Raw genomic sequence first — 23,030 nt, 5'->3', positions numbered from 1 at the left:
ACCATAATTCATATACGTTTTTAATGGAAATTTTGAATTCATAATCTCACATTTAAAAAAAAAATTTTAAAAAAGTTGTTTGTTATCAATTAGACTACAAGTTCATGATGTAGTTTATATCTAAATTGAAACTTGGGGTGTTTTGGTATTAAGAGAAGTGCTTTTTAAAAGTATTTTTTTGCAAATTGAGATAAACTTCTCCACATATTTACTCCGTATAATACTGTAAAATCACTTTTAAAACTATAATTTGGTTTTTATCCAAACACCTTTTTAATTTACAGGGCTTCCATTTAAGGAATCCAAATTCATAGATTTCCAAACTATATATGTAATCATTAAAAATTGAATCGTTAAATAACAAGAAATTGGTGGGGAAAAAAGAATAACAAGTAATTATATTGTAATTTTTTTTTGTGAACGTAATTATATTGTAATTTTTGAGCTGTATAACTCGTCCTAAAACGCATGTGCATGTCCTTTAATTTTTAAATAAATTATTTAGATAAAAAACAAAACTTATGGCAAACATCTTAATAACAAAAAATATACTATGACAATAACAAAATTCCCACTCACATCACGAATCACTAATAGTTTATTTAAAAAAAAATTATCTATAAGTGATAAATGATGTTGTTCTTTTCAAGGTATTTGCAGTTTTTATTTTTCTTTTTTTGTAATTTTTAAATATTTCCCAATATATTTAAAAATTAAAAGTTATTGAACGTTTCAAATTATTATTGTTTTGTGAATGTGTCAGAAAGGGAAACATATTATATATAGCACTATATCGGCATCAATAAAAAATCCATATAAAAACAAAAATGATGATATATCCATACCAAACATATCCTCTCTGTTTTTTTTTTAATTTTAACAGAAAATCGGTAAATAAAAAATTGTTTTTTCGGAGTCATGTGAACCTCTAGTCTCCTACTACTACTAGAAGTGGAGGCGGGAGCATACCCTAATCCCAAAGAAACTCTAATTGAAAGCCCTATCATTTCCCCTTGTACTTATCACGTAACATGCAAACCTTAGGGCATTGTTTGGATGCATCTTATTATTCTTCACAGTTCTTCCCCAATTAAAAGTTCCTCCCAGACGCGTCCTACACAAAGCAGATTCTTTTTATTTGCTACGTGCCCCACACTTTTGCGTTATTCTATTTTTCAGCTCCCTTATAAAGCCAAGAAGACCATCATGTGTGGCCTTGCCTACCGTACTGACAAGTCTTCACATTAAGTAGGGACCGTAGAGGCGGAGAGAGAATTCGGCGGAGGTAGGAGGAAGATATGGCATCTGACGGCGTCGTTGGCTCTACCGATTTTCCTGTGAAGAGGCAGAGAGAAGATGGAGAGAATGGGGTCCCTGCTTCGACCGTCTCTGTGGAGGCGGACGGTAATGGTGTATCAGCTGTGATTCCTGGGTGGTTCTCCGAAATTAGCCCAATGTGGCCTGGTTAGTTTCCTCTTAAAACCCTTTTATCTGATTCCTTCAAAGTTGCCTCCTTTCAATACGTTTGCTTATCGAGAAACAAAGGTGTTATGTTTGTTTGTTTTCTACGTGCTCGATAGAAAACGGACGAGTAAATTTACGATTTTTAGCCTTATGGAGTTCGTTCCTATGTCAATATACGTGGATTTAGTGATTTGAATGATTTTATGCCGATTCTTCTCAAGTTTTCTGTCTCATGGTTGATGTGTTTTTCTTGATTTCTGTCAATTTTTGCATCATATCCTGCTTATCGGCCTTTTCCCTGTCATGCTACAGAATTCTCTGTTCTCGTTGTTGTATATGTTTCTGCACTCATGCTTCTTGGATTTGTTGTATTGTTTTCTGAAGGGTCCCCTTTAGACACCTTCTTTGATTTATCCCTGTTTTGTTTGCGTTATTAAATTGCTGAAACGGTGTGGTTGGTTTTGTTATGATTGTTATCTGTAATGTTATTTTCATGGCTTTAGTTGTGTTTTTTCACATCGATCTCGGAACATACAGCAGTTTGGTTCATGATGATGCTTGGTTCCCTGAGAAGTTTTGTTTCTGTTTTATGTTCCATTGTTAATTTAAAAAAAGAACTTATCATCGGTCTCAGCTGGAGTAGCGTGTGGTGCTAAGATAAGTCTATTTCAAGTTCTCGGAATAAGTGTTTATCAGATGCTGAATTGCCTTTTCACACCCCATCTTTTGAATGTTAATATTCCTTTTTACTATATTATATATCACCGATTTTAGGTTTCTATAGGTTTTCAAACTTTGTTTTAAATAGTTCCATTTTTATTTCATGCTAGAGGGGAGAGGCACCATCTAGCCAAGAGCATAAATGCTATTTCATTCAATGCTTTGCACTTGTGCTTCTACTTGTTATTCTCAAGGTTCTTGTTTGGCTTACTTTTAAATTTTCTAAAACTTGTAATTGTTACACTTATGAGGAAAAGGAATTGATTTTCAGGTAAATATTAAAGTGCTTTATATCTCGATTGTAGTTTTGGTGTCAGGCTTTGGGTCCCTTTGCATGGATTTTAGGGTTCTAGAACATAAAGTTGATACTTGGTATGCTTACTTCGTGATGGAGTGGCTTGGTTTTCCTTGCTTTTTAACGTTCTTCATTTTTTAGGAACACTAGAAGATAGGCAAATCTGAAGGTCCTGCTTTGTGCTTTCACAAATGTTTTTAAAATGTGTGGACATTTATTTAGACCACAAGGTCTATGTAGGTTCCTCTGATATTGATGAATCTACTGGTATATTTCTGCATTTATTGTGTTCTTTTTGCTTATTTGTCTATACATTTGATTGAAGATACAATTTTTTATGGCAACAAATCGATTTTACTTAATAAGTGAAAAACCAAAAAGGTCATAATTCCCTGTTGTTTTTGCTCCTGCATTAAGTGGAACTTATACATCTTGAACTTCTTGTTGGAATACTACTTATGAATTATGAATTTGAGCTTGGCTGTAAATTTTCAGGGGAAGCACACTCTTTGAAGGTTGAAAAGATCTTGTTTAAGGGGAAGTCTGATTACCAGGATGTCATGGTCTTCCAGGTTCAGCATGCTTCAGAAAATTTATAATTGTTTATACCCATTTTTGTGTTCCTTATTATATTAACAGTGCGATGTTTTTCTTTTTGTAGTCATCAACATATGGTAAAGTTCTCGTTTTGGATGGAGTAATTCAGCTCACCGAAAGGGATGAATGTGCCTACCAAGAGATGATCGTTCATCTTCCTCTTTCCTCTATTTCAAATCCAAAGAAGGTGTTATAAACTTCTAGCCATTTAGGAATGAGATTGTCTAAATTGCTCAGAATTTTTAATTCATTTTTCCTTTAGTTTTCTTTGACCTTATCTTAGAAGGTTGAGGCAATTGTTGGGGAGAATAGAAAGGATCATACTAGTAGAGTGGCATAAGATATCGAGAATACAACTGGAATTAAATTGTCTTGAGGGAATGAAATACTGGGCTATAACAAACAGAAACACTTGGAAATATCACTCTGGCTCTCCCTATGGTAAATTTTCAACTTTATCAGTCTAAAGTTCTGTTTTTCTTGCCATTCTGTTCTTTTCTAGGTTCTGGTTATTGGTGGAGGGGATGGTGGCGTCCTGCGGGAAGTGTCACGCTATTCTTCAGTTGAGAAGATAGACATTTGCGAAATTGACAAGATGGTAGTTGATGTGAGTGATACTTCGACTCTTTTTTCCCTCCCTAAAACAAATCTGAACTTTAATGGTTGCAGATTCCTATGTTAATTCCATCTGCACTTTTTCTATGTTGGGTGGGATTTTTACTTGAGTAAAATTAGTTCTTACTATGCTGGAGCTGGTCTTTTTCCCTTGGCATAAATTAATTATGATGTTATCATCTGATACTTGTAGTAATATGCGCAGAACGTCAATTTTGATTCTTCATTCTTTGCAGGTCTCCAAGCAGTATTTCCCTGAAGTAGCAGTAGGGTATGACGATCCACGTGTGACACTTCATATTGGCGATGGTATGGTTAGCCTTTTCGTTTAGTTTTTTTTTAACAGCCTGCTTACCATTTCCTGAGAATTCATCTCATGCTTGCTTACCTCTTAATGGTCTAGGTGTTGCATTCTTGAAGGAAGTTCCTGAAGGAACTTATGATGCAGTTATCGTGGACTCATCTGACCCTATAGGTGTGATAGAGCTTTAATGCCTTATAATTCTCTTGATCTTGTAGAGTAATTCAAATTGTTTCCTCAATAGAGACACTGCATTTGGTATATTTCAGGCCCTGCTCAAGAGCTTTTTGAGAAGCCCTTTTTTCAGTCGGTTGCTAGGGCTCTTTGTCCTGGAGGAGTTGTGTGTACTCAGGCAGAAAGTATATGGCTTCACATGCATCTCATTGAGGACATAGTTGCAAATTGCCGCCAAATATTCAGAGGCTCTGTCAACTATGCTTGGACTACAGTTCCCACATACCCAAGGTTTTTCCTTATATTATTTTCTATCTTTAGTGGTCTGCAAGGAACGCCTTATCTATAGGATGTTGATCACACTTACATCATAGGCTTATTTGTTGTGCTGAAAAATGGTCAACTGAAACTGCACTGGCTTCAACTATTATGCCGCTGCAGAAATCTCTCTTTTTCGCCCCCTCCCGTGTTCCCGTTTGAAGGGAAGTTGTTGGTTTTACTTGGGCGTGTCGTTTTTTTAGATGTGTCCTATATTGGGATGGGGAGAAAATTAGGGAGGAAAGGATACTAGGAGGGAAACTTCCAATAATAGAAAGGAAGGAATATTAGAAGGGAAAACTCCAAAAAACAGAAATTTTTTTAACTATTTTTGGAAGTTTTCTTTCCTAGCATTCCCGCCTTCTTATTTTCCTCCCACTTTTCCCTCCGTGCAGACATAGCCATAAGGTGCTGTCTGCGGAAGGATAGTGAGAGAATGGTTTCGAATGATGATGCTTTTACTGTTTCATTTCAGTGGGGTGATTGGTTTTATGCTTTGCTCAACTGAGGGACCTCCTGTTGATTTCAAGCATCCTGTGAATCCTATAGATCAAAATCCCAGTCAGAAGACAGACAGACCACTGAAGTTTTACAACTCCGAGGTGTGTTTTTTCTCCAATCATTTTCTCTCTTGAGCGCTTTTTCCCCTATATACTGGTGAAATACTGTTTCTTTGTTTATATCAACTTACACGAATCCTCGTATTTAATAACAGATTCATACAGCAGCTTTCTGTCTGCCATCTTTTGCCAAGAAGGTGATTGAACCGAAAGCAGAGTGAGAAGATTTTCGAGTGCTTGGAGGACCATTTGTGGCTGTTGTAGAAGGCCAGCTTTTAGTTTTGCATTCCATTTATGAACAATAAGTTAGAGCTTTTAATTTGTCATGAAGAGCGAGTCTTATATCACGAAAATTAGTTGTAGGCTACAATGGATGGATTTCAGATGTCATTTATAGTCTGGAATTTGATTTTAGTGTTAGAGATCAGTTTTAGATGCAAACACTTGCTTTTTGTCCGCTGTGAAATGCAATCTGCCTCTAATGCAAAATCACTTACTTACCTCATATAGCATCAAATCTTTTACTTATTTCGTATAACATAAAATTACTTAAAAGTTAAGTTAATTCGAACCACAGAGGATGAGTGGGAAGTCATCAATGATAAGAGAGTATTATGCACGCTCTTCTGTTGTGCATATTAGGATTCCTGAAGTCAAAACATATAATTCTTTCGTGCAACACGGGGGATGGAAACGCAGTTATACTACTAACCTTGTGTTGGAAAAGTTAGAGGGAAGGGGAGGCAAATTTTGTGACTGAAGTATCCTTATTGGCTTTGTTGTATTCCAAAATCACCCCTGCTTCCATTAAATGAAAAACCTCTTTTCTCTCGTCTTACTCCTGCTCCATTATGGTCCTTACCTCATTCAAACGTGGTTGAGTCACCTACCATCCTCTGATTCCATTTACTGTTGCGGGATTACGAATTTAAGGAGAATACCAAAAAATCTTAATGAACGTAAAAAATTATTACAGACTACTCTATTATTATTGGAATTTTTTGTCAATTATGTGCCTTTGCAACGATTCTCCCAAAAATTTATAGGATCTCAGGACGAATGAATTTACTGAGTTTCTGCGACAATCATGTTTGAATGTTATTTTCTTCTCAGTTTTAAATTAATATTTTCTCACGTTTCTAATTTTTGGCTTGGATATTCAACTCTTGTTTACGATTTCTCTCTCAATAAGCATTACAAAATCACTGGGATCATACGTTAAAAATATTACCAGATGGTGGAGAAGAGAAGGGAGAGTCGGCGGAGGGGAATAACTGAAAAACAAGAGGCGGCGAAACTAAACAACAGAAGACGGCGGAACTTCAGACGAGAGGACGAGGCGGTGGTGAAGAAACGATGTAACGACGACGGCGGCAGAAGAAAAGGAGCTGAAAACGATGATCTGTTGATGTGGCGGAGGTGAGAACAAGAGACGGTGGCAAAAGCGTTAGAAGACGCCGGAGAGTGCCAGAAGGGCCACAGAGAGAGAGGGAGACTCTTGCCTTCCTCACTCAACCCACTCGTGAAATTATTCTCACCAATCTTCCCCAATGTGTTTTCACTCATGAACAACGTTAATATCTTCACCTAATTCTCTCCTCGCTATTGTCATTCTGATCGCCCACTTCAACAAATTTGCATGCCAAACAAGCCAACTTAACAAAGATGTTTCATTCTCAAAGTTTAAGAAACGAGTTGCACTGCTCATACATCAAGCGAGAGAGCAAATTGTTACAGTTTTAAAAATGGTTTCAAGCTACTGCATTATTTCCACCTATCACTCGACCGAACCCCATCCGCTCTCTGATCATGAAGCACCAGTGATCCATTAACAGAGAGATCACGATCAAATTACATTAAATTAAATTAAAATATTAAAATTATAAAACTTTTATCCTTCAAATTTGCCCCATTGTTAATTACCAATTTAATCCTTAAGAATTAATCCTTCAAAACAAGCCCCTAAAGTTTTATGACCATGCACATTTTGTCCTTATGATTTGAAAACAAATAATCCTTCACACGTGCAACGATGACAACCTCTTCAATAATCACAAACACAAAAAAGGGTCCAATGCAACGAAATAAGAATATAAACTGCACTCCTCAAGCACAAAATGAATAGGAATAGTAATTTTTTCTAAAACTTAATTAATCGAAATTAAACTTCAAGAGTCAAATTAATGCCACTTCCGGCCATTGACTGATTTGAAAAAAATTAAGAATTACTAAATTATTTTAGATTATATATATTTATCATTTTTTCCAAACTAATGTACCTAAATTAATATATAATCAAGCAACTGAAAAACTTTCTTAGTCTCCCAAATTAGTTAAATCAAACAAACTTGATGGACTAAAAGGAGGCAAATAAGTACGGGTATCCATTTCAATTTGCTGCAATCATTTCAAGCAATAATCTGCTACAAGAGGATTAACAAATTTTGATTATTGAAATGTGTAGTCATCAATCAATTATCAACCAAAAAATCAATACACCAAACCGGTGTCTACTGTCAATGAATTTAAGTAAAACAAAGCCACAGGGGGGAGGAGGGCGGCTAGGAACCCGTCCCAAAATATGAATGGAAAAAATAAATGGACAGACGGAACCGAGCAAAAACAATCTCAACCAACCAACGCTGGCAATGACCTGTAGCAAATCCATTTTGCTTAGGCCTTAAAGGGCAGGAGAGCGCGTGACAAACTAGGGTGCAGATGAAGACGATTAGCATGTCCCAAAAATATTACAACCGCTGACAAGGGCAGATTCACTAAAGTCCATGAAGAACACACCATCTTAAGGCGAAGAATGAAAGACCCTAGGCACCAGCGTGTTACCAGAGCATCCTTCCTATCCAACCAATGAATTAGGCAAGTTCTTGCAAAACACTAGATCCTTCTCATCCTATGGATTATGCAAGTTTTTCGGCATCCTTGACACAGCCCATCCTTCTTATCCAATGGATTATGCAATTGCTTGCACATCCAATGCAGGATAACAACAGATGCCATGCCAAAGAAGAATAAAGACAACAGTGTCCCATAGACCAAGTTGAAGATCGCACTCACCTTCGAGAACCATGCAGACACGGCTAGTAGATCGTTCTAATGAATATGCAGATATTTGGAAGAAGCAGCCGACAATGAAACTACAGAGAAGCAACCAAGTAGGATTCTGGTTTTGTGAAGCGAACAGTAAATGCAGCGATTGACCAACAATGCACATTTGACTCAATGATGAAGATGCAGAGGTCACTATTTTATACCCTTCCACCTCTAAACTGCTCCAACTCATGCGGAAGGTGCCCGTAGAATCCTTTAATGAGGGGCCGGTAAAAAGGTTAACAAACAGCAGCTTCACTGCAGAAGACAAAAAATTCATGGGGCACAACCAAATTGTCGACTTCGCACTTTAAGTCTACTTGTATGCAGAAGGAACTAGATGAGATGATTGTGGCGCAGAGAAGCAGACAAAAAGATGGAGTGAGTGACGATTTGCCGACAATCACACCTCACAACAAAAGGAAAACAAGAACATCCTTTAGGATCCATAAATACCAATACATTATGGTGCCATATCATATAAATAGAATACTAAAACTAATAATAAGCAAATAACATAAGTTGCTGTATAAAGTTGGAAGAGACCTTTCAGTTTCAGCAAGTCGACGAGAGACAGAAGATGCTAAAGTGTCCCATGCATCCTTTTGGCGGCTATAACACCTTGCAGGTGCCATCGAAAACCAAATATCTAACACCGACCATTACCAGAATATCAACATAACTAACATGCATATTTTCCTCAAGCAGTCCTATGGTAATACAATACAGCAGAGGCCATTCCTGAAGGTCATCCAGCATTTGCTCCATTCATATTCCAACCTTAATCTCTGTAAAAACAGGTAATTACGTTTATATAAATGTAATCAACAGAAATGAAGTTAGATCAGTGACAGCAATTGCATTGAACACAGCGAAACCTACCCATTGGCATAAGGAGAGTCACGGCGAGAACGGCGGTATGGAGGGGACCTGCTGTAACTGCGTCCACGTCGAGGAGGTGTAATGCTGCGTCGCCTAGGAGATCTTCTTCCGTAAGGGCTATAACTCCTGACAAAATGAAACAAGTTCAATGCACCAATTTATGGCATCAAGTCTCAATAATCTTCAAAGAGACTACAGTTAGAGAAATAAAAAAGTATTAGCATCCTAAAGGATTACCACTTGATAAGTTACACTTTCACAAGATATGTGTAATGCACATAAGGAAATGTAGAGACTAAAATTCTATTTACACCCACTCCCAGAGGCTTAATTTGACCGACTGCACCTCAGGATTTGAATTCAGAATTCAACAGGACACTCCAAGGGGCTAACTTAGGTTCTATGTACTTCAGATTTGCATTCCCTTTCCAGACCCACTGTCCACACAGATTGATGATTTGGACTGAGGAGTTTATCATCAAGGCAAAGCCCCGGGGTGAAAAATATGTGAGAACCGAATGAAAGAAGATACCTAATTACGCTGTTGACCAAATGAAACAATAACAGTTTAATGCAAACAGAGACGGTGGTGGGCATGTACTATTAATAATTTGCAAAATAAAACAAAGTACCCCACACAAGAAAAACCCACCGCATAAATGCCAAGTAGACGCTGAAGAAACTTAAACTTGCAACGACCCATGCTAATATCAATTCATGCCATTTAATGCCTCCACATATTTTGATAGCAGTGAATCATGAAATGCTCAATAGAAAACATTTCCGTCCCCATGGCAATCTTCAGAGCAGCCTAAAACCTAAATTACAACTTATACTGTTTTCCCCTTATATATGCATCAAGCATCTTGATAAACAATGAATCCCTCCAAACTACAATTGAAAGGTAGACAAATTTATGCATGCAGAAGTACTGACATATAACATAACTCATTTGAAATGCATAATCCTTCAACTCGTACATCCAAACACTACAACCCACCTGCGACCATAACTTGGACTTCTGCGGCGCCGATATGGACTGGGGCTACGACGGCGCCCACTTCCTATGCCTCGTGAACCAACACGCAAGCGGCACTCCCTAGCAAAATGACCAGGCTCACCACACTCATAACATTTTAAGTCTTCACCTCCACGTCCGCGTCCGCCTCTTCCGCCACCACCTTTGGAATTATGAGAAAGCTCTACACGCCAGCCATTTTTTCCTGCATGTAATTCAATCAGTCATGTGAATCATGAATTAGGATTTTTTTTTTTTAATAAAAAAAATAGAGATAGAGCTGCAAGATGACCACATACAACGCTATAAATATGAACTTAACAAGAACAAGAACATATACTGACCATCCAGAGCATGAATTGCATCAAGCGCATCCCTCCTATCATCAAACTCAAGAAATGCATAACCTGGTGGCCTTCGAGCAACCCAGACGCTGCATTAAATATGTTTATCATAATCAAGCATTCAAAATGTAAGTCCTTTATCAAGCAATGTCCCAAGGGAATGCAAAAAGCCACAGTGGTTAGACATGCTGCCATAGATAATGTGAAGATTCTCCCCTCCCAATTTATGAAGCTAGATCATATAATATACCCTTGATGGTAGCAACACATACACCATACAAACTACTTTTATGATGCAACAGACCAAAATACATGGAAGAAGGAAACTTCTCCTCAAGAGATGATCCATAAAAGAGTTGCCAACAGCATTGAATATCAGTTACTGATGCGTTTTCGTTTACCATTAACATTCATGAACTTATCGAACACCAAGAGTTGAGATGGGCTAAAAGAGGCCACTATATATCATAATTCAGAGAAGGAGGGAAAAAAATTATTTTCGCCCCGGGCAGCCTGAAATTCGAGTCCCAATGACTCCTTTTTTTCTATATATGCAAAATAAAAAAAAAACCGTTGCAAATCCCAGACTCAAATTCCAAATGCAAAAGAAGGCGCAAGTTACCTGCACAAACACAAAGATGTCAAAACATATGATCGCGGAAGACAAGAAGAAAACAAATTAGGAAGAAAACTCAACTACGAGAAGTAGCGGAGGAAAATTAGGATATTGAATAAATTACCTCCGGAGAACGCCGTAGATACGAAATTCATCTTCAAGGTCCCTCTCAGTAACCCGAGGGTCCAGATTCCCAACATAAACCCGCGACATTGTCCGCAGCCTGTAAATAGATCATGAAGTATGAATCAAATCCCCAAATACCTCAAAAGGAAAAGACAAACATTCGCAACAGCACGTTCACAAGACTGTGATAGAAAAATACAAAATTCACAAAGAAAAATAGATAAAATTACTGCAATTTTACGGGTAAATTTCTGCGCCGACCACAAAATTATAGCCCTGACCTCGAGAGATCAAATCGAAGTAGATCACAAGAATTTCTCCTGGAAAGGGCAAAACCCTAGAGCACTTCAAGAAACTTCCAGGGAATGGATTCCTCTCCCCATTCGGCTGGTAAATATCTGTGTTGTGGGCTGTGGAATGTGATCTCGAACTCAAATCCAAATACGCCGGCCCACTCTGAAAAATATTATGTGGCTGCACTTTTTGTTTTTCACCAACACATGCAGCAAAAAGGGCTTGTATTGTTTACCTGGAAAAAATCCCCTGAAATCAGACCGATAAAATGTTACTGTATTTTCCAACCTGAGTGCCTCTCAAAACCATAGTTTGGTAGGTAAAACTATGATTTGGGTGAGATATCATCCAAATAGTATCAATTTTAGAGAAATAATCCGAAATCATGGTTTGAGCCAAAACCATAGTTTTGGAGCCCAAAACCATAGTTTCAAAAGAAATGAATCCATTCTGCTTTTGGCTCAAATTGGAGAGTATGATTATGCCTATTAGACCAGATCTCAACAATAATATGACTTTAATATCCTTTAATTATTTTTTATAAACATATTTAATCTTATATCCTATAAATATATATACACATTTTAATTATTTATTAATTATATTATCTTATGTGTTATTAATTATGTTGGTAAAAAATATATTATTAACAATTTTATTCCTTCAAATTAAAATATATCATAAAATCTATCTTTTATGTAATTATCATACTCCTCCAGTCCTTAATATGGGACCCAATTCTTGAGTTGGTTTTGGTCCTAAATATAAGACTTATTTCTTATATTTATCAATTTTCTCTAAATTACTCCTATGGATACTCCCTCAACCATAATCAAGTAGAAGAGAGAGGGGGTATTAAAAAAGATTATTATGGTGTTTTAGAAAAAATGTGTCACTTTTCTTATAATTAACTAACTTATCTAACTTCCTTAATCTAATCAAATTAGTGAAATGGCTCTTATATTAAGAACCGGAGGAGTATTAACTTATGCCTTTTTTACTAATTTATATGTATAAAAAAAAACTTCTGACAACAGCTATCCAAACATTCTTACTTCTCAAAATTACTTTTTCACAAAATTTATTCTCTAGAAACTATTATCCAAACTATGATTTGGTTTCATCCAAACATCCCCTTAAAATATCATAAAAGCTCTCTGTCTCTCTCTCTCTCTCATGTACCCAAAATAAAAAAAGTGAGACAACTAATTTAGAAAAATTAATTAACAAAATTAGATAAATCAGTTATTTGTAACAAGTAGGTGTTGAGTTCTTTAAATTACTCCTATTCAATTATTTATGTTTGAACTACACTAGGATAAAAATAACTTACAATTGATAGGGATATTTTTTTAGAACATACTCCTCTGATCTTTAATATAAGACCCAATTGTTGAGTTAGTTTTGGTTATAAATATAAGATCCATTTCTTATATTTATCAATTTTTTTCTAAATTACCCCTATGGATACTCCCTCAACCATAATCAAATAGAAGAAGAAGATGAGGTATTAAAAAAGATGATTATGGTATTTTAAGAAAAACATGTTACATTTCTTATAATTGACTAACTTACCTAACTTCCTTAATCTAATCAAACTAGTTAAATGGGTCTTATATTAAGGACCGGAGGAGTATTATAAATTTGAAAGACAGAGTTGATTAGAATATTATATTTAGAACTACTAATTAGCTTTTATATTTAAAGCTGGATGTAGCATGAAAAAACTTGTATGCCAAGAAGGCTTACGGCAACATGAATAGTAAATTAGTAAAAAGGAAAGGTCACGTTGTAACTTCAACCCAGCAGCGAGGATGGAGTAGAGCTGGTAATACAGGCTGGGCCCACCAGCCTGCCAAAAAAGGTAGGCTCGGGTTGGCAATATGCCAGCCCGCACCGTTTTGAGCCTGCTCCGCCGCGGCTAGCCCGCCGGTTGGCCCGCTTTTTTTTTTTATTTTAATTTTTCATATAATTCCTAATATAGTTAAAATATTTTGACCCTCAAATTTTACATGAACAATTAAGCATTGTTTCTTTCATATCATTGCATAAGTAATTAAACACTTTATATATTTGTGATTCCGTGTGTAGTTATACGAAGATCATCATCCATCTTTTATTTTTCATTTATTTGTTGTGTCACTATAAAAGCCTTTATAAAATTAAATAAACATGCGATACTTATACATTTATACATAAAATATCTACTTAATTAATTTGGATAAGAAAACTAAATTACTTTGAATAAAAAAACTAGTTAAATTAATTATTTATAAAAATATATTAGTTTTTAAAAATATATTCTTAAATTATAAATTAATCTTCACTTTATTTTATTATAACTTACTACTCAAATTCAAGATTCGAAACCTAATTTTAACATTTCAAATTAAGCTCAACCTATACTAATAATAATAGTTTTTATTTAAAAAAAAAAAAAGAATATGTCGATGGGCTTGGGTTGGCAAAATGCCAGCCCGTCAAGGTGCGGGCTGAAACTGCTTTGGACTCGCACCACCGCAGGCTGGCCCGTATCTGTACCGCCAGCCCGTATTACCACCTCTAGGATGGAGCAAAAATTTAGGAGCTAGATTGACCTCTCTCGTGGAAGCAAAAATCAAGAACTGGGCGGTGATGAACGTGATCAATCCGCCGCAGCCGCCATGCTCCGCGGTCACTGCGGGTGCCACAAGGGCAAATGGGTCATTGAATGGGAGTTCCATGTCCTACGTTTTTCATGGGGGAATAAGGAAGTCACTTCATACATTCCACATATGGAAGTGAATTTAGCCACACCAAGCGGCTAAAAATCAAACTTTTACTTTCACTTTCATACCCCTTAATCCCATGGCGACAGATCGGGCCAAGAGAGCATAGGATGATAGGAGGCTAATCAAACAGGTGCCGTTGGAGAAGGACTTTATAGTCTCGTTTAATACGAAGCATTAAAAATAAAGAATAGGGATTGAGATTGAAAATACAAAATTATATTAAAAGAATGTTTAGTATGAGTAATTATATGCTACTCGGGATTAAACAAACCCATATATTTAGAACTGGGGAATACTATAAAGGGAGGTGGTATTCTTCAATTCTATCTATATGAGATTGCCTAATCTTATATGATAAGAAACTACCCATGCTAAACATCCTCTTAATACATGTTTTCAACCCTAGCCTAATCCTTATCCCTCATTTTCAATATTCCATACCAAACGTGACCTATGAGTCCACTTCGGATAGGGTCTAAACATTCTAAACAGGTGATTGCATGACAAGACCTGCGATCTATAAAATTATGATGTTTGAGTTGGTGAAACAAAAAACGAAAAAACTAAGCCATAAGTAAAAATTAACTACTTATAATTTCTGGCTTTTAAAATATAAGAAGAGAGAAAGTTAAAAAATTTATTATTTTCTCTCATTCCTATTATAAACTTTAAATAACTAATTTACGGATAACGAAAAATTAGTTAAAACTAATAAATAGATTAAAACTATATCTTTATTTTTAAATATACCCTTATAATAAATGATAAAAAAAGATAAAAGAAAATAAATGACATCAGCATGAGCTTATAAATTCAAATTGAAATTAATAAAATAAATCATACCCCAAATTTAAAGCTTATAAATAATATAAAATTATCATATCATGTAAATTGATAATTTTTTATTCTTATTATTTAATAAAAATCATACTTATTTTGATAATTTTATAAACTAAAATTTTTTATTCAATCATAATCCAAATAATTTACTTTCACAAATTAACTTATTATAAAAATCAATCTAAATATAAATCATATTACCTAATCTAATTTTTATTTAATCTAATTTTTTTAAAAATCAAATTAAAATTAAGTTATTTTTCTAATCGCAGATTTAAAGGGCCCTGTATATAATGGCACGGCCGAGGGCTAGCACAGATATGGGTATGACAGAATTTGACAATCTAAAGTCAAAACAACGTGGAAAGGACACACCTTGCATAGTTGCATTTATCACAAGTACATGATTCCTAACTCGGAGATTGATGATTATTTTTCTCCCATTTTCCTAATATTTTTATCATTAAAAAAATTTCATTGGACAGCACGGCTTCCAAAATGAGGGTCGCATCTTTGTCTCATTCTCCATTCAACGATAATCGTTCATGGTTTTTACTGGCTGTTGGAATGCTTCGAGTGTCAACCCTGCCAACGGATCCAGCCGTAGATCATAGCCATAATATAGAATGGTAGAAGATTTCGCTGAAACAGTCAGCTTATCTCAAAGATGAGCGGAATCAGTTCGTAATCTGCTCGATCCTCTTGAAAGCTAACAGTTTATTAGCGGTTGATTTTTTAAATACAAATTGGAGTTTGTGTACTGGAAGAATGGAAGTTGATAGGATCGAAGAGAGCAGCGAGAGATTGCTGGGTAGTAACAGTAGTGGTGGGAGTGGTGGAAATAGGTGGGTCGATGGCAGTGAAGTATACTGGGAATCGCCTCCATGGTCAAACCGTAATGAGGATAGGGGTACAGAGGGATATGGTTCAATCAGAAGGAGGCTTGTGAAGAATCCCAAGAGAGTTGATTCATTCGATGTTGAAGCTATGGAAATTGCTGGTAGTTACAGCCACCGCTCCAAGGTAATTTTTCGATCACGCTATCCTTTCTTCCAAGCTCTGGCTCAGCATTCTGGAGATGCCCACTTATTCTGTATTTGTTTGTTGAGCTCCTTTCTTTGATATTTCACTTGAGAAATAATGAGATGTCCTTAATTCTTTACTCATTCGAATGAAATAGATAATAAGAGAACGAACTTACCTACAAAAGGCGCACTGGGATTTTAGAAGCCACCCGCGTTAATGAGATAAATAGAACGAAAGAGAAAAACCACGCGCCTCAAAGGGGAAAAAGAAAAAAGGAAAGGAATTTAGTGCTAGGACTTGAACCCAAAAACGTCAGGATATGTTAGGGAACACTTAAAAGATGTCACACAGGGTTAAATAATGAATATGCAGCGTATGCATATGAGACTCTTGCGTATTTGTAATTCCTTCAAGCCCATTTCAGTTATGTGTGTGGAATCAGAACATTGAAGATTTGTGAAGTAGCGTAGCTCATACTACAGTGATAAAATAGTCGTTGTTGAATGTTTGATACTGATTTTGCAACTTTTGACTGACAATCAATAATGTCAATTTAAGCATGTTTTATAAAATAGATTACCTATCTCAATTTTTTTAAGCTCTAGTACTTATATGAATCAGGATCTTCCCCCTTGGTCAACTCTTGCAATGGCATTTCAGACTCTTGGTGTGGTATATGGGGACTTGGGAACAAGTCCCCTGTACGTCTTTGCTGATGTCTTCAGCAAGGTTCCAGTTGAGTCAGAGGTTGATGTATTGGGAGCATTGTCTTTAGTTATGTACACAATAGCACTTATTCCACTAGCAAAGTATGTATTTATAGTCCTCAAGGCAAATGATAATGGTGAAGGTAATAGATAAATATTCCTACTATGAATTATTTACTTTGGTTGAGTAATCGTAAATCAGTTTTAATTCATTTGGATTCACCTGTAGGAGGAACATTTGCACTATACTCTCTCATTTGCAGGTATGCAAATGTGAATCTGCTCCCTAATCGTCAGCAAGCTGATGAGCATATTTCTAGTTTTAGGCTCAAACTGCCCACTCCAGCGCTGGAAAGAGCTCTCAACATAAAGGAGACTTTGGAAAGGAGGTCATCTTTGAAAACTCTTTTGTTGCTGTTGGTTCTGCTGGGAACTTCTATGGTTATTGGAGATGGTATCCTAACCCCTGCAATATCAGGTACATAAGCCTACTATTGTTTAGTGAGAAATCCTGTGACAAGTAAAAAGAGGATGAAATTTAAAAAATTAATTGTGACATATTCTGCAGAAGCTGCTGTGTTCAAAGTTAAGTGTGTGGTAAAAAATCATGTCTTTGGCAATGAACATTACTGTATATCTGGAAATTCTAGGTCTATACCATATGAAGTTTGCTGTTTGTCAAGTTAGCCTGCAGGCGGTCTATTTGGTGAGAATACCGTTAACTAATGTATACATTAATTTTCTATGAGTTAATATGCTTATGAAAGCCCCGCTAATATTGGTCAAATGGCTATTTAAAATTGCGTGTGACCCAAGATATTGATATATTAGTTCTTAACATAAGATGATGCGAGGAATGGACAATAACCTGCTGTATTCCCATTGGTCTCCAAATTCATAATAAAACAACTCTTTCACCTATGCAAAGAGAAGTCTATTTGGCATGTGTCTTGCCACCCAATGCCTTCAGTACCCCTGGGGCTCCCCGGGGAGAGTCTTTGGAAAATAGATTTACTGAGGATGTGACGTAATCAATTAATCTCCTCAAAATCTCCTGTGTTATGAGGAGAAAAACTCTGTCAATCAAGTTGCATAAACAAGGAGAAAACATACCTGCATATTTTTAAACTTATGCCATGCAATAAAAAAAGATGAGTAAATTTTTTCCTTGGACCAACATTCCATGATTGGTTCTCTTGAAAAAACTTTTTCCGCATGTAATGTTTCTATTAGAGCACTTGATAGCAAACTTCTTAGAAACTTAAGTTTTCTCCCATAAACAGTTACCACTGCGTGACAAGCATTGCAGTGCCCCCTTAATTGAAACAGGTGCTTTCATTCCACTTGGCATGATCCATTTATTTACTGGTTGAAGTTCAGAGTATTTTAATTTACTAGGGGCAAACCAGGTACATATATATACTTTCCTTTAATGAGCTTGTACTTTGGGTCCCTTGGGGTTTGGGACTAGACTTTGCTGAATTGATTGAATTGGCTATTTGCTTCCACTCCTCCTTATAATCTCTTTAGTGGGATCTTTATTTACTTTTTTCAAAGTTATATTGGAATGTATTTTAGAGAAAACAAGATTGTTTGTGCTGCAACTTAATTATAATCACAATGCTTCTCTGTTGCAGTGATGTCTTCCATAAGTGGACTGCAAGATGAGATAAATGGAATTGGTACAAGTGGGTATAGTTTCCTATTCTCCCCCTTGAATTTACCTTTATTTCTAGCTGAAAAATGATGGAACAGCCCCAAGGTGGTATTATTCAATCGCAAATCTCTCCAGAGTGTGAGTCTAATGGAGGAATACGCTAAACTAAACAGAAGGCAACACAACCCTGTGCTTTTGATAGGCACAGCCTCTCCGAGAGATTATCCAAAATATCCTCCCCTCCCCGAAACAACCACCCATGCAACACACACACAGCCGTCTCTCCTTCTAATTGTCAACTAGAAAATCCCAGAGTACCCCCTCACATGATCTGCACCACTATTCAGATATTGGGCCTCTTCCTGTAATATGTGAATTGGTGCCCATGTTCGACAAAAAACTAGTAAACAAATAATGAGATCAAAGCGAAAACTCATGAAATGGGGAGTGGAGGTGGTTTATGAAAAGATCCCTAGTCACTTTCCCATTGTTAGATTGATAGTACCTGAAAACCTCATTCACATGCATGTTAACTTTAGATGGAAATCCTCGTGGTGTGTTTTTCCTTTTCTGTTTCAGGAAGATATGCCTAAAGTCATTACTTATCTTTGAAGAAATGAATTTGTGACATTTTAGTAGAAGTTACATTCAGAAATTGCAGATATCTCTTCAAAATTTTCTGGACCAAATGTCCATGAGGTAAAAGTCTTTCTAATTAATGAGCGAGGAGTGCTTTGGCCTGAGTAGGTTGGGTAATTTTTCTGCCTTAAAAACAATTTGTGAACATCTCTGTTCATAGTGCTTCAGAAAAAAGTGAGAAATAGATGCTAAATTTTTGTCTCTCTCTCAGTCTGAACTATTAACTGGACCTATTGAGTTTTAGGTTTCTTCAAGAACGCTGCTTTTTATCTCTATTCTAGAACTGTGGGCAATGTGGACAATTGACAGCATTAGCATTGTGGATCGCTTAAATTTTTTGTGTTTCTTGCAGAAGCTGTGGTCATTATCTCAATCGTAGTTCTGCTGGGCTTGTTTAGCATACAAAAGTTTGGTACCAGCAAAGTGGCTTTCCTGTTTTCCCCTGTTATCGCTTTATGGTTCTTCTCTCTGGGTTCTATTGGGATATATAATATATTAACATATGATATTAAGGTCCTGAAAGCATTCAATCCAGCCTATATCTATTATTTCTTCAAGAAGAACACCACTAGGGCGTGGTCTGCTCTTGGTGGTTGTGTTCTGTGTATTACAGGTATGTCTTTTTCTCCATGTTCGAGAATGTCACAAGATTAATAGTTTTATTAGCTTAATTTATACCATTTTGCCATTCAGAAGGCACAGATAATGAAGACTCTGTTGATTTAAGATAAATTACTTGACTTCAAGCTTGCCAATTACTTGGGTTCTAATTAGAGCCATGAAGCTTTCTTATTAAAGTGAGAAATTTGTGAAGCATGAAAACGACCGTTTCAATTGTATGAAAGACAAGGAACCAGGAACTTAGACGACTTGGTTGTATGTTTTCTCTTCAGGTTCAGAGGCAATGTTTGCTGATCTGGGTCATTTTTCTGTACGTGCAATACAGGTTTGTACCTTTTTGTGATCCCATAAGTTTGCCTATGAAGTATCGAATTTTTTAGCTCAAGTGTTCCATGTAATTGATACTACAGATTGCTTTTACTTGCGTGGTATTTCCATGTCTCCTCTTCGCTTATATGGGCCAAGCTGCTTATTTGATGAAGTACCCTAATTGTTATTCAAAAATATTCTACGCTTCTGTTCCAGGTGATTTGTCAATAGATAATTGTTTATGCCTGTAAATAGGATTCATTGTTCTTCAAACTCCTATTTTAGAGATATTTGTTCTGTATTATAATCTCTTTTATACCTTGTATTTTTGTTTCTTCATGCAGAAAGCCTCTTCTGGCCCGTGTTTGTGATAGCCTCTCTTGCTGCTATGATTGCCAGCCAAGCAATGATATCTGCTACGTTCTCATGCGTAAGGCAAGCTATGGCTTTGGGCTGCTTCCCAAGGCTCAAGATAATTCACACCTCAAAAAAGCAAATGGGTCGAGTTTACATCCCTGTAATGAACTATTTTCTTATGACCATGTGCATAGTGGTCATTTCCTTCTTCCAGAGCACTACTGACATAGCAAATGCATATGGTAACAAATCACCATCTCAATTTTCTGAGTATTTCTTCCTATTGTTTCTACTTTCTTTTTTTTTTTTTTTTTTTGGGTGATATCCTGTCGTTTCTACTTTGGTTCAAGGATGATGGTTCCTGCTTGGTGGTTATTTCGGCATTCTAGTTTTCACACCGGCATTTTAACCAGTTCAAAATTACAATTTGGCAACGCGTCAAAAATCGTGTAATGGAATTACTTGAACCAGAATGCCTCTTATATTGATTAATTTGCAATTATCGATTACTTCTCTCGTATTCAGATGAACTTTTATCTTCTATTTCTGCACCCACGTGCAAGTTTGTATTGGCATAACTCTAGATGTCTTTAGGGACTTTGACAATGGTAATTATAACACCAACCACTGGCTCTCATGAATCCGGAGGTTTTGAATTTTTATTTACAACTTGAATGGACCAAATCATGCTAAAAGCATACGGCACGCATACCTAATACTTGGTCCCATACTCCCATTTGTGGCATGTCTACTTACGCTTTTTATATTGCTCTTTTTAGGCATTGCTGAAGTAGGTGTTATGATGGTTAGCACCACCTTAGTGACACTTGTAATGCTTCTAATCTGGAAGACCAACTTGTTCTTGGCGTGTTGTTTCCCGCTGGTATTTGGATCAGTGGAGCTCATTTACATGTCTTCTGTCCTATCGAAAATAGTTGAAGGTGGCTGGCTTCCCCTCGTCTTTTCTACTTTCCTCCTCTCTGTGATGTACATCTGGAACTATGGGAGTGTGTTGAAGTACCAGAGTGAAGTCAGGCAGAAGATCTCACTGGATCTGATGCGTGACCTTGGCTCCAATCTTGGAACTGTCAGACTGCCGGGAATAGGGCTGCTATATAATGAACTCGTACAAGGCATTCCTTCCATTTTTGCACAGTTCCTTTTGAGCCTCCCAGCTATCCACTCTACTATAGTCTTTGTTTGCATCAAATATGTTCCAATTCCCGTGGTTCCTCAAGAAGAAAGATTCCTATTTCGAAGAATTTGTCCCAAGGATTACCATATGTTCCAGTGTGTTGCCCGGTACGGCTACAAAGATGTGAGAAAGGAAGATCACCATGCGTTTGAGCAACTTCTTATCGAAAGCCTTGAGAAATTCTTGAGAAGGGAGGCTCATGAAACTGCCTTAGAGATGCAGGGCAACTTAACTGAGGATGGAGATAATGTTTCAGAGAGATCATGGGATTCTGATCCTCCTTCTAGCGATGGGTGTGAGGATGAACTTAGGATTCCTCTTATGCATGGTCGAGATTCCCAAGAAACAAGAACTCCTACTGCACCAGGGGCTGCATCATCTGTAATAACATCTAGTTATATGCCATCTGAGGAAGATGCTAGCCCTGAGGAAGACCCTAGTCTTGAATATGAGCTTTCAGTCCTTAGAGAAGCGATGGAATCTGGATGCACCTATTTGCTTGGACATGGGAATGTGAGGGCAAGGAAGGACTCTTTTTTCCTCAAGAAATTGTTGATAAATTATTTCTATGCATTTTTGAGAAAGAATTGCAGACAAGGTACCGCAAGCATGAGAGTACCTCACACCAATATAATTCAAGTAGGGATGACATATATGGTCTGATTCATCCATGTAATTCTTTCTGATCTCTGAAGCATGAAAAATTCCTAGGTAGCTTGGGTATATAGAAAATTTGTGACATAACCAATTGTAGATGGACAAGTGTATCAAAACTCAAAAGAGAACTCCAGTGAAAAATATTGTAAAGTGCTTACAGGTCCGTTGATGATTAGCCTGGTTAATTTTTTTTTCCTTTTTTGTTTCTTTTTCTCCACTGGGAATCCAAGAAATTCTCTTAGTACTTTGACTTGGTCATTGGCTGCGTTGAGCCAGTTCATTTCATGTATAATTTTCTGAGATGCTTTTGCGATTATTTGTCTGTCTATGCGCCCCCCTTATAATTCCCTACAAAAGTTATTCTTAAAATTCTGCTACCACATCAATTTTCAGCTTTGGGCTTTTTTTTTTTTTGGGTTATACTCTTCTAATGTTTTATTTAACTAATTTGATTAGATTAAAAAAAAATTAGGTAAGTTAGTTAATTATAAGAAATATGACATGTTTTACTTAAAACATTATAATCACCTTCCTTAATATCGTTTTTTTTTTTTACTTGATTACGGTGGAGGGAATATTTATAAGGATAATTTAGAAAAAAAAACTAATAAATATAAAAAATAGGTCTTATATTTAGAATTAAAATTAATTCTATAATTAGGTTTTATATTAAAGATTGGAAGAGTAACATCTTTAGACGTGTTAAATTTAGGGTTCTCTTACATTTCATGTTCATGGGCTAAGAAGCCACTGAACTCTCTATTGGCCCTCTTTTCCAGGTCCATGTGCATTGGGCTTTACAGTTTTGTAAACATTTTTGCA

General features: G+C 36.4%; 3 protein-coding genes across 7 annotated transcripts; 2 read left to right on the top strand and 1 right to left on the bottom strand.

Annotated features, from left to right (window-relative positions):
* Nucleotides 1-1,216: 1,216 nt before the first annotated feature.
* LOC114713902 (spermidine synthase 2) lies at nucleotides 1,217-5,549 on the top strand. The gene is made up of 9 exons (XM_028898578.1): nucleotides 1,217-1,464; nucleotides 2,975-3,051; nucleotides 3,141-3,263; nucleotides 3,579-3,683; nucleotides 3,928-4,000; nucleotides 4,095-4,166; nucleotides 4,262-4,457; nucleotides 4,960-5,086; nucleotides 5,200-5,549. The coding sequence occupies exons 1-9, from the start codon at nucleotides 1,299-1,301 to the stop codon at nucleotides 5,263-5,265; spliced, it is 1,005 nt and encodes a 334-aa protein (XP_028754411.1). The 5' UTR covers nucleotides 1,217-1,298; the 3' UTR covers nucleotides 5,266-5,549.
* A 1,878-nt stretch (nucleotides 5,550-7,427) lies between these two features.
* Nucleotides 7,428-11,538, bottom strand: LOC114713904 (serine/arginine-rich splicing factor RSZ21). 3 transcript variants are annotated; one of them, XM_028898580.1, is made up of 6 exons: nucleotides 11,366-11,538; nucleotides 11,134-11,232; nucleotides 10,394-10,482; nucleotides 10,032-10,254; nucleotides 9,032-9,157; nucleotides 7,428-8,937 (listed from the first exon to the last, which is right to left on the bottom strand). In XM_028898580.1, the coding sequence occupies exons 2-6, from the start codon at nucleotides 11,220-11,222 to the stop codon at nucleotides 8,931-8,933; spliced, it is 534 nt and encodes a 177-aa protein (XP_028754413.1). In that variant the 5' UTR covers nucleotides 11,223-11,232; nucleotides 11,366-11,538; the 3' UTR covers nucleotides 7,428-8,930. The 3 variants fall into 3 exon arrangements, with proteins under 3 accessions (XP_028754413.1, XP_028754414.1, XP_028754415.1); XM_028898581.1 differs by having other exon boundaries at nucleotides 11,377-11,538; XM_028898582.1 differs by having other exon boundaries at nucleotides 11,417-11,538.
* A 3,974-nt stretch (nucleotides 11,539-15,512) lies between these two features.
* Nucleotides 15,513-22,524, top strand: LOC114713898 (putative potassium transporter 12). Of its 3 annotated transcripts, none has more exons than XM_028898572.1 (9): nucleotides 15,513-16,063; nucleotides 16,688-16,916; nucleotides 17,003-17,251; nucleotides 18,411-18,461; nucleotides 19,422-19,682; nucleotides 19,963-20,015; nucleotides 20,101-20,215; nucleotides 20,344-20,598; nucleotides 21,136-22,524. In XM_028898572.1, exons 1-9 carry the CDS (start codon nucleotides 15,809-15,811, stop codon nucleotides 22,212-22,214), a joined length of 2,547 nt encoding a protein of 848 aa, XP_028754405.1. In that variant the 5' UTR covers nucleotides 15,513-15,808; the 3' UTR covers nucleotides 22,215-22,524. The 3 variants fall into 3 exon arrangements, with proteins under 3 accessions (XP_028754405.1, XP_028754406.1, XP_028754407.1); XM_028898573.1 differs by having other exon boundaries at nucleotides 15,917-16,063; nucleotides 16,672-16,916; XM_028898574.1 differs by lacking the exon at nucleotides 16,688-16,916 and having other exon boundaries at nucleotides 15,917-16,063; nucleotides 17,037-17,251.
* The last annotated feature ends 506 nt before the right edge of the window (nucleotides 22,525-23,030 follow it).

The sequence above is a fragment of the Neltuma alba genome, unplaced genomic scaffold (assembly GCF_004799145.2).
Source record: "Neltuma alba isolate B1F8T4 unplaced genomic scaffold, ASM479914v2 tig00011479_pilon, whole genome shotgun sequence".
NCBI classification, from domain to species: domain Eukaryota; kingdom Viridiplantae; phylum Streptophyta; class Magnoliopsida; order Fabales; family Fabaceae; genus Neltuma; species Neltuma alba.
The sequence above is the reverse complement of the archived record's forward strand: the minus strand, read 5'-3'. Positions and strand labels throughout refer to the sequence as shown.

What these genes read in the sequence shown, in the direction of transcription:
- LOC114713902 (XM_028898578.1), top strand. Translation starts at nt 1,299, where the DNA reads ATGGCATCTGACGGCGTCGTTGGCTCTACCGATTTTCCTGTGAAGAGG. An exon ending in CTATTTCAAATCCAAAGAAG is followed by an intron (nt 3,264 to 3,578) that starts GTGTTATAAACT and finishes GTTCTTTTCTAG; the next exon opens with GTTCTGGTTATTGGTGGAGG. An exon ending in ACAGTTCCCACATACCCAAG is followed by an intron (nt 4,458 to 4,959) that starts GTTTTTCCTTAT and finishes GTTTCATTTCAG; the next exon opens with TGGGGTGATTGGTTTTATGC.
- LOC114713904 (XM_028898580.1), bottom strand. Translation starts at nt 11,222, where the DNA reads ATGTCGCGGGTTTATGTTGGGAATCTGGACCCTCGGGTTACTGAGAGG. An exon ending in ATCTACGGCGTTCTCCGGAG is followed by an intron (nt 10,483 to 11,133) that starts GTAATTTATTCA and finishes TATTTAATGCAG; the next exon opens with CGTCTGGGTTGCTCGAAGGC. An exon ending in TGCAATTCATGCTCTGGATG is followed by an intron (nt 10,255 to 10,393) that starts GTCAGTATATGT and finishes AATTACATGCAG; the next exon opens with GAAAAAATGGCTGGCGTGTA.
- LOC114713898 (XM_028898572.1), top strand. Translation starts at nt 15,809, where the DNA reads ATGGAAGTTGATAGGATCGAAGAGAGCAGCGAGAGATTGCTGGGTAGT. An exon ending in GTTACAGCCACCGCTCCAAG is followed by an intron (nt 16,064 to 16,687) that starts GTAATTTTTCGA and finishes TATATGAATCAG; the next exon opens with GATCTTCCCCCTTGGTCAAC. An exon ending in GATAAATGGAATTGGTACAA is followed by an intron (nt 18,462 to 19,421) that starts GTGGGTATAGTT and finishes TGTTTCTTGCAG; the next exon opens with AAGCTGTGGTCATTATCTCA.